Source organism: Planococcus citri, chromosome 4, assembly GCF_950023065.1.
Source record: "Planococcus citri chromosome 4, ihPlaCitr1.1, whole genome shotgun sequence".
In the NCBI taxonomy this organism is placed as follows: Eukaryota; Metazoa; Arthropoda; class Insecta; order Hemiptera; family Pseudococcidae; genus Planococcus; species Planococcus citri.
The window spans coordinates 34,275,642-34,289,752 of NC_088680.1; the positions used below are offsets into that span (position 1 = coordinate 34,275,642).

General features: G+C 34.9%; 1 protein-coding gene across 2 annotated transcripts in view; it reads left to right on the plus strand.

Annotated features, from left to right (window-relative positions):
* Positions 1–14,111, plus strand: part of Treh (Trehalase) — a 63,685-nt gene that overhangs the window by 39,218 nt on the left and 10,356 nt on the right. For both annotated transcript variants that reach the window (XM_065359607.1, XM_065359608.1), the window contains exons 2-3: positions 2,031–2,813; positions 13,077–13,210. In XM_065359607.1, coding sequence (XP_065215679.1) covers positions 2,031–2,813; positions 13,077–13,210 — 917 coding nt within the window. The remainder of the gene's footprint in view (positions 1–2,030; positions 2,814–13,076; positions 13,211–14,111) is intronic.

Consider the following 14,111-nt stretch of genomic DNA (forward strand, 5'->3'; position numbering starts at 1 on the left):
CTCGTATGTGTTCGGCGATGTATGATTCGTAGGTCCCTGAAACTTGGACTACTTTTGGCCACAAGGGGTGCCAACATAACCTGACATTTTGTTTCAAAATCAGGGTTGCCAAAGGCCAATAATCGAAATTTCCCTAAATCGATTTCGTTTTTTTAAAATTTTGCGCTAAAAATTTCGCGAAAACTACCAAGAATGGATTATTAATATAAAATAAAGTTATTTATTGAGTTTTTCAATTTTTTCAAAAATTTTGTTCAAGGTGAAAAGAGTTGATTTTTCCAGCTTAAGCCTCATTCAAATTTCAATAAAATGGCACTAATCCTCCAAATGTGGGCCGATTGCCCTAAAAATTTGCATATTGACTCCCCAGAACATACTTTTCAAGAAAATCACAAAAAAAAAATTTTTCAAACTTTTTTTGTAGTTGCTCTATTTTTTTAACTTTGAATTTAGGGTCAAAAGAATCGTTCGCGAACGTTTTAACCACCACAGGCGGATTCTGCACACTGAGTACTACCAAAATCCATAAAAAAAAAACCAAATCGATTTTTTGGACACTAACCTATTTTGACTTTGCAAATTTTGCACATTCAAAAATTTGTGGGAGGCTTTAGAATTGCTCAAAATGGCTTGAAACCGTTCCTAATCGATTTGGAGGATCGAAAATGGGATACTTTCCAAATTTTAGCTTTTTGTAAGTCAACTTGGTGAAATTTTTCCTGCATTTTTTGGCCTAGATTTGTAACCTACGCTGGAAAAAGAGCGTTAAGGGCCACTAACGCCCTTTTTCTTAATATGTACCTAGGCTTTCATTTAGTTTTTAAAAATACATAAAAAAAAAACAAAAAATGGGGTTTAGCTCCTGAAATTTCTGTTGCTCTGGAATATAGTGATGTTGACATACCTATCGATATCTTGAACTTTATAAATTGATATAGGTATGAGATCCAATATCGATATATCGTTATGAAAAATCAATATTGACAATAGTGTATCGTCAAAAAAAATTGATAAGAAATGCCTAAAAACAGCCAGAAATATAGAAAAAAATCGAAATTACAAAAAAAAACTGCTTCTCAAAAAATTGTTTAATTTTTGTTTCCGATCAATGTGCTTAACCTTTTGGAGGTTCTCTGGGTTCCCATGTTGGGGAAACCAATTGCTTCGAAGAATGTACTAGAGTACTCTACCAAATTGGCCAAATCACAAGAAAGCTGTTGAGCTTTCGAAGAAAAATCATTTTGGAAAATGAAAATTTTGAAATAGCTCTTTCACCAAGTTTTTGTTCTTGCTCAATTTGTGAACGCCAGATGATCTTTTTTATACTTACTATCTTGATTAGGTACGATTTTTTTCTCATTACTTAGGTACCTAATTGAAGTTTTTTTTTTTTCAAAAAGTGCTTTTGACAAATGTTTTTTAGGTAGGTACTTACTCACGTTGTTGAATTATTTTTGAAAAAAATGTGTATTCATTTGTTTTGTTGGAAATGAAGGATTTGAGCTTTTTCAAAACTGTAGTTTAGCCAATTGAGCAGGGTACCCTATTACACTCTTCCAAGCACTTTGTTTCCCCAACAAGAGAACTTAGAGAACCTCCAAAGAGTTAAGAAAATGACGAAATTTTAACATTTTTTAGCTCAGAATTGGTATATAAAATGAACTTGCTTGAAATTTGTTTAGGGTAGTAGGTAGTAGGTACCTACCTAACTATTCTTGATGAATTTATGTACTTATAATTTATTTTATTTACATGTAGGTATTATTATTATTTTTTTGGTGAATTTTTCATCTTTTGAATTATATGTTATTAAAGGAGGGGAGAGGGGTGAAACATTTCTGATTCAATGATTCAATAAAGCAAATTGAGGGGGGGGTTGACCGCACTTGTGTCGATAAATTTAGCGCAACCCCTCTCGCAATTGTCGAAATACTTAGCTGATAACTTGTTTTCTATTTTACTGCTTTTTGTTTGTTAGCATGATCTGAGAACTAACATATATTTTCCTTTTGTTTTTCTTTCCATTACAGTACGATATTTTGTCACGGCAAACTGCTACACACGATACAGATGGCGGGCATCTACACCGATTCGAAAACATTCGTAGACATGAAAATCAAAACATCGCCGGCAGACGTGCTGCAAAAATTCGAAGTCCTCATGAACGAGACAGAAAGCATGCCGACCAAGCTGGAAATCCAGAACTTCGTCAAGGAGAATTTCGATCGAGAAGGAAGCGAATTCCAAGCGTGGGATCCGCCGGATTGGAAACAGAATCCGGAGTTTTTATCCAAAATTAAAGATAAACGTTTCAAAGACTGGGCCACACATTTAAATTTATTATGGAAATTTTTAGGTAGAAAAATTAAAACCGATATCAGAGAGCATCCCGAACTGTATTCGATAATCTACGTTCCGAACGCGGTTATCGTTCCGGGCGGAAGATTTCGCGAGTTTTATTATTGGGATTCGTATTGGATCCTTAAAGGTTTAATACTTTCCGAAATGACGGATACGGTGCGCGGTATGATCGAAAATTTCCTACATATTGTTAAAACTTACGGCCATATACCGAATGGCGGACGTATTTATTATCTAATGAGATCCCATCCTCCGCTCCTGTTGCCGATGATACAGCTGTACTACGAACATACGAAAAATCTAACTTTTATCGAAGAGCATATCGATACGATGGAGAAAGAGTTTGAATTTTGGATGAGAAATCGTACGGTGAAGATCGAAAAAGATGGCAAACATTATACGCTGGCGAGGTACAAAGAAGGAAGTTATGGACCGAGACCGGAATCGTACAGGTATGTCGAGTACCTACGTTTTTTTTTTGGTATTTTTGTTTTGTTTTATTTTCAATTATCGCTCAGCGTGTGTAAATTTATGTTGGCTACAAATGACTAAGTGACTCAATATTTGGCCAGGATGTCAAAAAAGAGACATCACGTTATCTTTTAGAGGAACGTCATTTTATTACCTACGTTATATATTTTCACGACGCTGCCTCTATAACAAATATGTACACATTACATATTATGCAATTTCTAATTTTTCATTGTCGCGTTTATTTAAGGTTTTCAGGGAGCATCTCTCTAATTTGTCGGAAAAGATTTTACTACTTGTTTGAAAAATTTAAAAATCATCGTAAAAGAATTTCTAAACCTCAATTATGCTGTGTAAATTGCATTACCGCGTGATTTACAGCCACATCTAATTTACTTTCTTAGCGTTATTTACGATTATTTTATTTTTGTTTGTTATTAGTAGGTATAGTGTAGGTACCCACTTATGTATCGAAATCGCTTAGAAACGATGGGTCAGTTCGTTATTTTTGACAAAAATTAAAAATTTATTTTTCTTTGATGCACGACCTGATTAAGTGTAGGAGTAAGTTGGACCTCATAGGGGTGGTACTTTGGATTGGAATTTTGACCTGAGCACCTTCTAAGCATGGGTGAAAATTTCGGAAACACCACTAAAAAGGTGCGATTGAGCTTTTACATCCCCCTGAATCATTGGCGACTCAATTCGAGGGTGCTTTTAAAATCCCCTCCCAATTTAAAATTTTCTGGAAGCAAGTGAGCAAGAGCGGAGTGGGAACGCTCAAAAATGTCGCTCTTCCATCACCGGTCAGGATAAGATTTTGTTTTTTTCTCGATATTATTTTTAATGTATGTATTGCAGACAAAGTATTAATTTTGAATAGATTCATCATTGATCATTTATTTCATTTGTATTAGATTGACTACACTGCTTTACAAAATCTTAAGGGAAATTTCCCTCAAAATTTATTTATATGTAATTAACTATAAGATCAAAAAAAAAAAAAAAAATAGTACCCAACTACAGTGATATTCTTACAATTTCTGAATTGTAAAATTAGCTTTTAATAGAAATTTTCATAATACGACTCTCAATTTTTAGTGAATCATTCATGAACGAATTGATAAATTTTTTGAAAGAACCATTCGCCAACGAATCGATCAATTTTTTAATTTATGAATCAATTCGTTCGGGAATGAGTCACTTACAACTCTTACAAGAATCAATTCGTTCGCGAATGATTCACAAAAAATATTAATTCAATTCGTTGGTGAATGATTCACCAAAAATTGAGTAAATGAATCGATTCGTTCGGGAACGAGCCACTTATACGAACCAATTTGTTCGCGAATGATTCACCTAAAATTTAGTAAATGAATCAATTCTCTCGGGAATGAGTCACTTACACCGCTTACACGAATCAATTCGTTCGCGAATGATTCACAAAAAATAATTCAATTCGTTGGTGAATGATTCACCAAAAATTGAGTAAATGAATCGATTCGTTCACGAATGATTTATCAAAAATTGAGTAACTGAATCGATTCGTTCGCGAACGAGTCACTTATACGAATCAATTCGTTCACGAATGATTTATCAAAAATTGAGTAACTGAATCGATTCGTTCGCGAACGAGCCACTTATACGAACCAATTTGTTCGCGAATGATTCACCTAAAATTTAGTAAATGAATCAATTCTCTCGGGAATGAATCACTTACACCGCTTACACGAATCAATTCGTTCGCGAATGATTCACAAAAAATAATTCAATTCGTTGGTGAATGATTCACCAAAAATTGAGCAAATGAATCGATTCGTTCACGAATGATTTATCAAAAATTGAGTAACTGAATCGATTCGTTCGCGAACGAGTCACTTATACGAATCAATTCGTTCACGAATGATTTATCAAAAATTGAGTAACTGAATCGATTCGTTCGCGAATGATTCATCAGAAATTGAGTAAATGAATCGATTCGTTCGCGAACGAGTCTTTTATACGAATCAATTTTTTCGCGAACGAGTCACTTATACGAACCAATTTGTTCGTGAATGATTCATTAAAATCATTCAATTCGTTCGTGAATGATTCTCCTAAAATTGAGTAAATGAATCGATTCATTCGCGAATGAGTCACTCATATGAATCAATTCGTTCGCGAATGATTCATCAATAATTGAGTAACTGAATCGATTCGTTCGCGAACGAGTCACTTATACGAATCAATTCGTTCGCAAATGATTCATTAAAAATTGAGTAAATGAATCGATTCGTTCGCGAACGAGTCTCTGATACGAATCAATTTGTTCGCGAACGAGTCACTTATACAAATTAATTCGTTCGTGAATGATTCACCTAGAAATCAATCAGTTTGTTCAATCGCCAATCGGTTTTGAATGACTCGATTCGATTCGATTTGATTCAATTCTTGAAAACAGATCAATTCCTGTAGGTAAACAATTTTTTTAATCGACAATCGTTTGTAAGTGATTCGATTCGATTGTAAACTGATCAATTGCTGTACAAATATTTCAAAAAAAGTGAATCAATTCGTTCGTAAAAGATTTTTATTTGAAGAAAAGTCGATCTTCTCACGTAGGTACGCTAAATGCGTGAGAGTTTAAAAAAAAAATAGAATTTAGGTACCTAATACCTACTAAAATTTTCGTCAGTAGATATGTTTAATGAAAAATCTCAAATGTCTCAATTTGCCAAACTTTTGAACGTCCGGCTGGAGACTAAAAGTACGTCGAGTACTTTCGAATCGATTTGGAAATGGTTCAAAAGGTTGTAAAAACTCAAACCGTACCTTTTTATTGCTTTTATCTAAAATTTTCCAGATGCTTACGGAGTAACGAAGTCAAAAAATACCGCTTTTTCAAAAATGAGCCTACTTCGAGACCCCCTGTATCCGCCCTTCTTTGGTCTTGAGGATTCAATCTTTTTCTGGATGCTTTCCAACTCAAAAAGTACCACCCCTGCGAATTATGTCCAATTTATTATCCTTTTTTTGGGGCGGTTCACCCTAATGGGTAGACTTACAGGAATGAAAGTTATATATAGATCAGGAGTGGGCAGAATCGCGTAAAAATTGATTCGAATCACGAATCGCAATTTTTTCAAAAAGTCACTGGTAATGTCCTCTATTAATCAGTTTGAAGTCAAACTACCTACTAGTAGAAAAAAAGAAAAACCAAAATTGAAAAGAATTTGTTTTTGTTCAGGTTTTGATTTGATTTTATCACGCAGAAATAATCCGTGAAATCATTTTTACGATCGTATGATCCTTTATAAAGGAAAGTGAATCCTCTTCAGACTATATGACTATACAGTTCAGGTATTCGTTTTCTCTGAAACTGCGCGGAATAACGATTTCTACAAGTAGGTAATTATACCTACCTATGTTCCTGATGGCGATGGCAGTGCTTCGCTAGCGATTATTTCAAAATTCAAACAATCGTAGTAATCGTATCACGCTCTAGTGACGTCGCTCACGTTCACATAAACCAGCTCTCTACCTGCCCCCTAATCCTTGTAAACATTATACCTACCTACGTTAAGTAACGGAGTCACGAAAATGGGAAATCCACAGTCTACAACTATTCAAATTTTTACAATCAACCCGATGCAGCAAGGTACTTTAGTATGACTCATCGTGCATCAAGCCACGAATCTGCTGTAATTGATTGTTTGCATAATAGGTAGGCTATGCTTTGTGTTCCTACAAAATTTCGATGATCGCTTATGAAACAACTGAGAAGGAAGATGCACCTTTTATATTCTTTCGCTTGTAGGTAATGAGTTGCTTTGATGTGTACAAGTAGACATACAGAATCATCACTGAAAAACAAACTTGCATTTGAAATAGAGGTTTCCGAAGGCTAAATTTTATCATTCAATCCTCTACTCCCTTTATTATCGCTGTAATCGTTGAAATTTTCATAAAAATTGTCAGTCACTCAAGGTGGTGGAGTTCAACAATACGTTGATGAAAGGTTAGTTTGAAAAATATTACCCAGTTCCCTACATCAAAATGTAGATATTAATGAATGACGTTCATATACATATGTTCATAACTCGAATCGCATAAATTGCCCAACCTGTTGTAGTAGTATATTCCTAGAAACGAGAATATAACCCTCATTAATTTGGCCAAATTACCGACTAGTGTGCTGAATACTCTACACAGTAGTCATTCTATGATCGAGTATAGGCAATAAGAATCCGAAAGAGCCTATGGGCAAAATTATTCGAGTAATTATCATACCACGACGATATCGTAAACCCAGATTACGCGCGCGTCGTCATAAATTCGCGCTTTAATTTGCACGCTTTCACTTTTCGGCGGAGGTGATCCGAGAACGCAGGTGAAAAAAAATCTCCCCACAGCTCGATGGAAAAAAAATACATTGCGACAGTGCTTTCTGGTCAAACATTACGATTGATTAATTATAATGCAGTGATAAAGTTACTCTATAATTCAATGACGCGAAGGAGGCAGGCGCGAGAAGTTTTTTCTTTTATTTTTCAATTAAAGAAAATAGTGTATAATAATCGATAATTATAAGTTAATTTTACACGCCTATTAGTGCGACCGCATCGCGGCGAACGCGTTAATTGTTTATTAATTTTTTCGTTTCTCGCTTTGTTTTTAGAGATTTTTTTTTTCGTTCATTCTAATGTAAGTACATTGGTTGGTAATTACTTAGGTAAGCGAGCTAGCCAACGATGGGAGATAATTTTTAATGAGTCGGTTAGCGGCCTTTTCAGGTATAAACTGCGCTTGGATGAGTCTAGTCGAGGTCTTGGAAGCTCTCCGTTCGAACCTAATTTACCTATTTGAAATTAACAAACGAACGGCAGATTTCACGAATTTGTTGAATTAATACGCCCTTGCAAAAGTCCTATGGTTTGTTTGATTTCAAAATCTATACTTGGGCTATTGTTGGGCTGTTTAAAAGACCATATACGTTGTTTTGCTTCAAGTTGACTAATGTGGTGTATAAATGCTTTTCCATTTTTCAATTTTCGAATGCATTTTCCAGAGATGATCTTGAAGCTAAATGAAATTATAGGTAGGGGAAAGTTGTGTACCATATGGAACTGAAAATTGATATTTGGTTCTGGAGCCCAACTCCTTTGAGTTTGAGATACGGAACTAGACCGATAACACTATGGTTCAATTCAAACAAAGGAGCCCTAAAACACCTTCCAACTATTTCCCTTTCTTGCCACTATTTTAAATTTCCAAAACCCCGGAAATCGGTGTAGTATTACCCACTTACTGTGGTTTTTACAAAAATAATTTGAAAAAGTTCATCAAACTTTCAAAAAATCACTAAAATACTGGTCAAGGCTAAGTACACTCATCATAAGTTCAATGTCACACCCCAAGTCAAATACATTTTTTTACGAAGTTACAAAAAATTCCCATCGTAGAGACTTGTTTTCATTTTTCATTTTTTTTTTGTACCGAAAAAAAAATGCAATAAAACAAAAAGTTTGTTTCGGTTTTCATTAAAATACGTAGTTAGTAAAGTTTATAGGTTTGCTGTGGGATCTGCATCTCCATATTAATAAGTGAAATTTAATTTGAATTTTTTTTGTTCTTCTTTTCAATAATTTTTTTTGGTAATTTTTAATTGATGAAGTCTGATACTAGGTATAGTGAGACACATCATAGCGAATCGAAAACTAAATTTTTGTGAGATTTTCTAGACAATTCAGTGAAACCCTTCATTTCGAGGTGAAAGTAACTCAGAGAAATTGTTAGCTCCAGAAGTGCCCCTGGGAGGAGAGAACTCTAGCCTTTCGTCAACTTCTTTTGGGAAAAATGGCCCAGTTCCGAAAGTACCACTAAAATCAAGTGTTGATTGAGAAAATCGAAGACTTCAAATCTCATGAACTGCATCACATTTATTGTATTAAGTATGTATTTGGTGACAGGTGGTTAATCAGTCACCAAGAAGTCACCGAACCATAGAAAATTCATATTCAACTTCCTGGTGAGTATTACGTGACAGATTCACCAAGTAGTGACCAATGTTTGAGCGATTTTTTAAACCTGGTGACTTCTGGTGAATCTTGGTGACTGATTCACCAGAAGTCACCAGGATTCACCAGAACATTGAAAAGACATTTTTTATACCCTGGTGAATTTTTAGTTACAGATTCGCCAAGCAGTGGCTATATTTGAGTGATTTTGTACACCTGGTGACCTCTGGTGAACCTTGGTGACTGATTTACCAGAAGTCACCAGGATTCACCAGAACATTAAAAAGTCATATTTTATACCCTTTTACTTTTTGGTAGACAGATTCGCCAACCTTTGACCATTTTTGAGCGATTTTGTACACCTGGTGACTTCTGGTGAATTAGTCACCAACATTAACCCGAAGTCACCAGGATTCACCAGAACATAGAAAAGTCATATTTTATACCCTGGTGACATTTTGGCAGACAGATTCGCCAAGCTGTGATAATGCATTTTTGAGCGATTTTGTACATCTGGTGACTTCTGGTGAATCTTGGTGACTGATTCACCAGAACATAGAAAAGTCATATTTTATACCCGGGTGACTTTTTGAAGACAGAATCACCAAAGCAGTGGCTATTTTTGAGCGATTTTGTACACCTGGTGACTTCTGGTGAATCTTGGTGACTGATTCACCAGAAGTCACCAGGATTCACCAGAACATAGAAAAGTCATATTTTATACCCCAGTGACTTTTTGAAGGCAGATTCATCTAGCAGTGACCATTTCTATGCTATTTTGTACACCTGGTGACTTCTGGGGAATCTTGGTGACTGATTCACCAGAAGTCACCAGGATTCACCAGAACATATAGAAAAGTCATATTTTATACCCTGCTGACTTTTTGAAGACAGATTCACCTAGCAGTGACCATTTCTATGCTATTTTGTACACCTGTTGACTTCTGGTGAATCTTGGTGACTGATTCAGCAGAAGTCACCAGGATTCACCAGAACATAGAAAAGTCGTATTTTATACCCTGGTGACCTTTTGAAGACAGATTCACCTAGCAGTGACCATTTCTATGCTATTTTGTACACCTGGTGACTTCTGGTGAATCTTGGTGACTAATTCACCAGAAGAAACTAAGATTCACCAGAACATAGAAAAGTCATATTTTATTACTCAGGTGACTTTTTGGAGACAGATTCACCAAGCAGTGTCCATTTGTATGAGATTTTTTACACGTGGTGACTTCTGGTGAATCTTTGAGACTGATTCACCAGAAGTCATCAGGATTCACCAGAATATAGAAAAGTCGTATTTTATACCCAGGTGACTTTTTGGAGACAGAATCACCACGCAGTGGCTATTTTTGAGCGATTTTGTACACCTGGTGACTTCTGGTGAATCTTGGTGACTAATTCACCAGAAGTAACCAAGATTCACCAGAACATAGAAAAGTTATATTTTATACCCGGGTGACTTTTTGGAGACAGATTCACCAAGCAGTGGCCATGTTTGAGTGATTTTGTACACCAAGTGACTTCTTGTAAATATTGGTGACTGATTCACCAGAAGTCACCCGGATTCACCAGAACATAGAAAAGTCATATGTTACACCCAGGTGGCTTTTTGGAGACAGATTTACCAAGCAGTGGCCATGTTTGAGTGATTTTGTACATCAGGTGACTTCTTGTGAATATTGGTGACTGATTCACCAGAAGTCACCAGGATTCACGACTTCACGAGAACGTAGAAAAGTCATATTTTATACCCAGGTGACCTTTTAGAGACAGGTTCACCAAGCAGTGTCCATTTGTATGCGATTTTTCACACCTGGCGAATCATTGAGACGGATTCACCAGAAACCACCAGGATTCACTAGAACTTTGAAAAGTCATTTTTTATACCCTGGTGAATTTTTAGTGACAGATTCTCCAAGCAGTGGCTATATTTGAGTGATTTTGTACACCTGGTGACCTCATCTGGTGAATCCTGGTGACTTCTTGTGAATCTTGGTGACTGATTCACCAGAAGTCACCAGGATTCGCCAGAACATAGAAAAGTCATATTTTATACCCTGGTGACCTTTTGGAGACAGAATCACCAAGCAGTGGCCATATTTGAGTGATTTTGTACACCTGATGACTTCTTGTGAATATTGGTGACTGATTCACCAGAAGCCATCCGGATTCACCAGAACATAAAAAAGTCATATTTTATACCTACCCTTAGAATTTCATTTTTTTAAACAATTTTTTAGTGTTGAATTCTTTTTTTTTTTTTGAGTTATGACAAATTAATTTTTTCATGACCTCAAGTTCATTTTTTATTGTGATTTAGAATAAATTGTTCAGTGACGAATGATGATCTTAGTTTAGAATTTTTTCGTGGTGACATATTTTAAAAATAATGCATTTTTATGTGTTACTCTTCAATGCACTTGTTTGATGACTTTTAGAATAAATTTTCGTCCAGTGATTTAAAATTTTATTATTTTAAATTCAGCTCATTGTCAGAACTTTTCATGATGATTTCAAATGATTTTTTTGTGCTGAATTCTAATGAATTTTTTTTCGAGTGATGATGATGATGACAAATGAACTTTTTTGTGATGATTTAAAGTGAATTGTTTGTGGTAATTTTTGTTCAATGATGATTTAGTTTGGAACTTTTTCATGTATATTTCAAAATGAAATTTTTTTGCAATAATTTTTAATAAATTTTTACTTGGTGATTTAGAATTCCATTTTTTAAACTTTGGCTTAGAACTTTTTGTGGTGTTTTTTTCTGTTTGAATTTTCGGAAGCTTTAATAAGTAGGTACATATTAATCGCTTTTGAAAATTAGTATTTAAAGGATTAGTAAACAATGTTTTTATTCGAGAACAAAAGTTTGTTTTTTGGCTGTAAATTTTAAAATTTGCATAATGTTTTTCCGATTTTTCCCAGAAATTTTTAGGGCAACATTTTTTAATTTTTGAAGATTTGTGAACAAATTTTGTGTTTTTTTTGATAAGAGGAGTTCATTTTTTTCTGGTTTAAAATTATTATATAGATTTTTAGTTCTATGAAGCTTGAGGCTCAAGGAAAAATTATAAAATATTCACAATAATTCCTATGAATTGATGTACCGACTTACTACACTATTATATGGCACCCATGCTCGATGAATATTGGCATGAATCGGGGAATATTCTCTCTATCTGTGATGTGCGAATACTAACAATGCGTGGTCGTTGGTTTTGTCAAGTGCGAACCAACGTTTTGCATCGGTAATTTTGCACAATGCTGGTTCACTTTTGGGAAGGGAACGTCAGTCGTCGCGTCGTGGTCGCTTCACCTTCTGCCTCGTGCAAATACGCGTAAATTTCACGTGACGTAAGCGGTAGGTACCATACGTTATGTACTTACTTACATTGTCCATAGCTCGAAGGTATACTCGTACTCGAATGTAAATACATCACATTACATATAGCTAAGCCAAGTTCAAAAAAATGGGTTTCGGACGCATGCCCCGCAGCGCACCGGTTCCTAGAAACTCACGTTTGGGAAACCCTGAAATTGACGCGCGTATTTTGTCTGCATCCTGCCTTATAGACATAGACTCGGCCTTATTGCGAAATTCTCACATTGCCTCCGCCCTTCACCTCCACAGCACCACAAAGCTGCGTATGCAGAGCCACATTCCGTACAGATGCAATTAATTCTCGTAAATAAGCGCAAATACTTTGCGAATGAATGGTTTTAATCGTTTAAACGACAAACGACCGTAAACCACCGATGGTGGGCATAATATTTGTACGTATACTGGCTCGTGTTTACGTTAAATCTCCCTGTATTCATCGAGTCACTAAAACAAAAGCGCGATACGAAGTTAGATAACAGTTAGAATCATACAGAGTAGAACCTTTTAGAGGAATGGAAATGCTACGTATAAACGGCGGTTCGTATATGCAACTTATTTGACTCTCGATACTCTCTCCATTGACGTGTGGTTTCTTGGAACGTTGCTGTTGTTGTGGCGAATCGATCGGAGCAGGGTAGAGAGGTATAAAGAAATATCTAGTGGATTTGAACGTAGTCGTTGCCGCTGGTTTTTGAGTACATCGACCACGTGCTCATGTAACTATACATTTAGCGTAGAGTACAAGATTGATTTTTTTTAAACAATAAACTAGTGCGTATGCTAACTTTAATGATACGCAGGTAATTGACAGTTGTTAGCTATAATAATGTTTTTGTTTGTGTTCCATATTTTTTCAGAGAAGATTACGAAACTGGAAGCACATTTTCTGACGAAGAAGATAAAGATGATTTCTACAGCGAATTAAAATCAGCTGCTGAAAGCGGTTGGGATTTTAGTACGAGATGGTTCATTGCTAATGGAACTAATAAAGGTGAGCACGTAATTTAATGTGTGTACCTAACTTATACTCGTAAATGATCTGCAAGCTTGTCAAGTCGAATGAACTGCGTGTACTGTATTGTATTGCACCGCTGTGGGAATTCCCTTCTTCATTGTGAAGTACCTAGAAGTGCATAAATGAAAGTGATCCATTGATGTTGTCTGTTTGAAAGGAGATATTTTACCGGAGAATACCCAAGTTACCCAATTCATGTTTGAGGAAATCCCAATGATATTGTACTCAATGAATTGAATACACTGTACATTTATATTTGAACTCGAGAGTGTCATGAAAAATAACAGCATGTATTCTCTTCAAGGGTACCTATAATTTTTCATTTTTTATTTTAATTACGAATGCAGAATTATTCACGTGAAACATGGTTTATTTTTTTCATTTTTTATTGAAAATTTTAAAACGTTTACATTATTATTAAATTCGATCACAATTTGTGAATGAAATTGGCAGCCCTTTTTTTAAAAAAAAAAAACAAAACATTTTTTTAACAGGTATTTTTCTTGTTTAAAACTTCGAGTTTAGTTCATTCATCAACATTAATTGTAGTAGGTTTATATTTTTTATTTTGTTTTAGTTTATTTTATTAATTTCAATATTTTATTTTATTTATCTAAGCCTCAAGAAATGTTGAAAAATTGAAATCAAAACACAAAATAAGAAGAAAAATGAAAGTCTAAAAATACAGTTCATTATATTCCACTTCTTTTTCAATAAAAAAAACTTTTAAAAAACGAGTTTTTTTAGGGAAAACTTTTTTTTTTTGTTAAAAACACTGTTTTGTTTTTTAAATTTGTTTTAAACGTATTTTAAACATGTTAAAAACATTTTTGTTTCAAACATGTACAACCCTGGACGTCATAAAAAAAGTTATAAG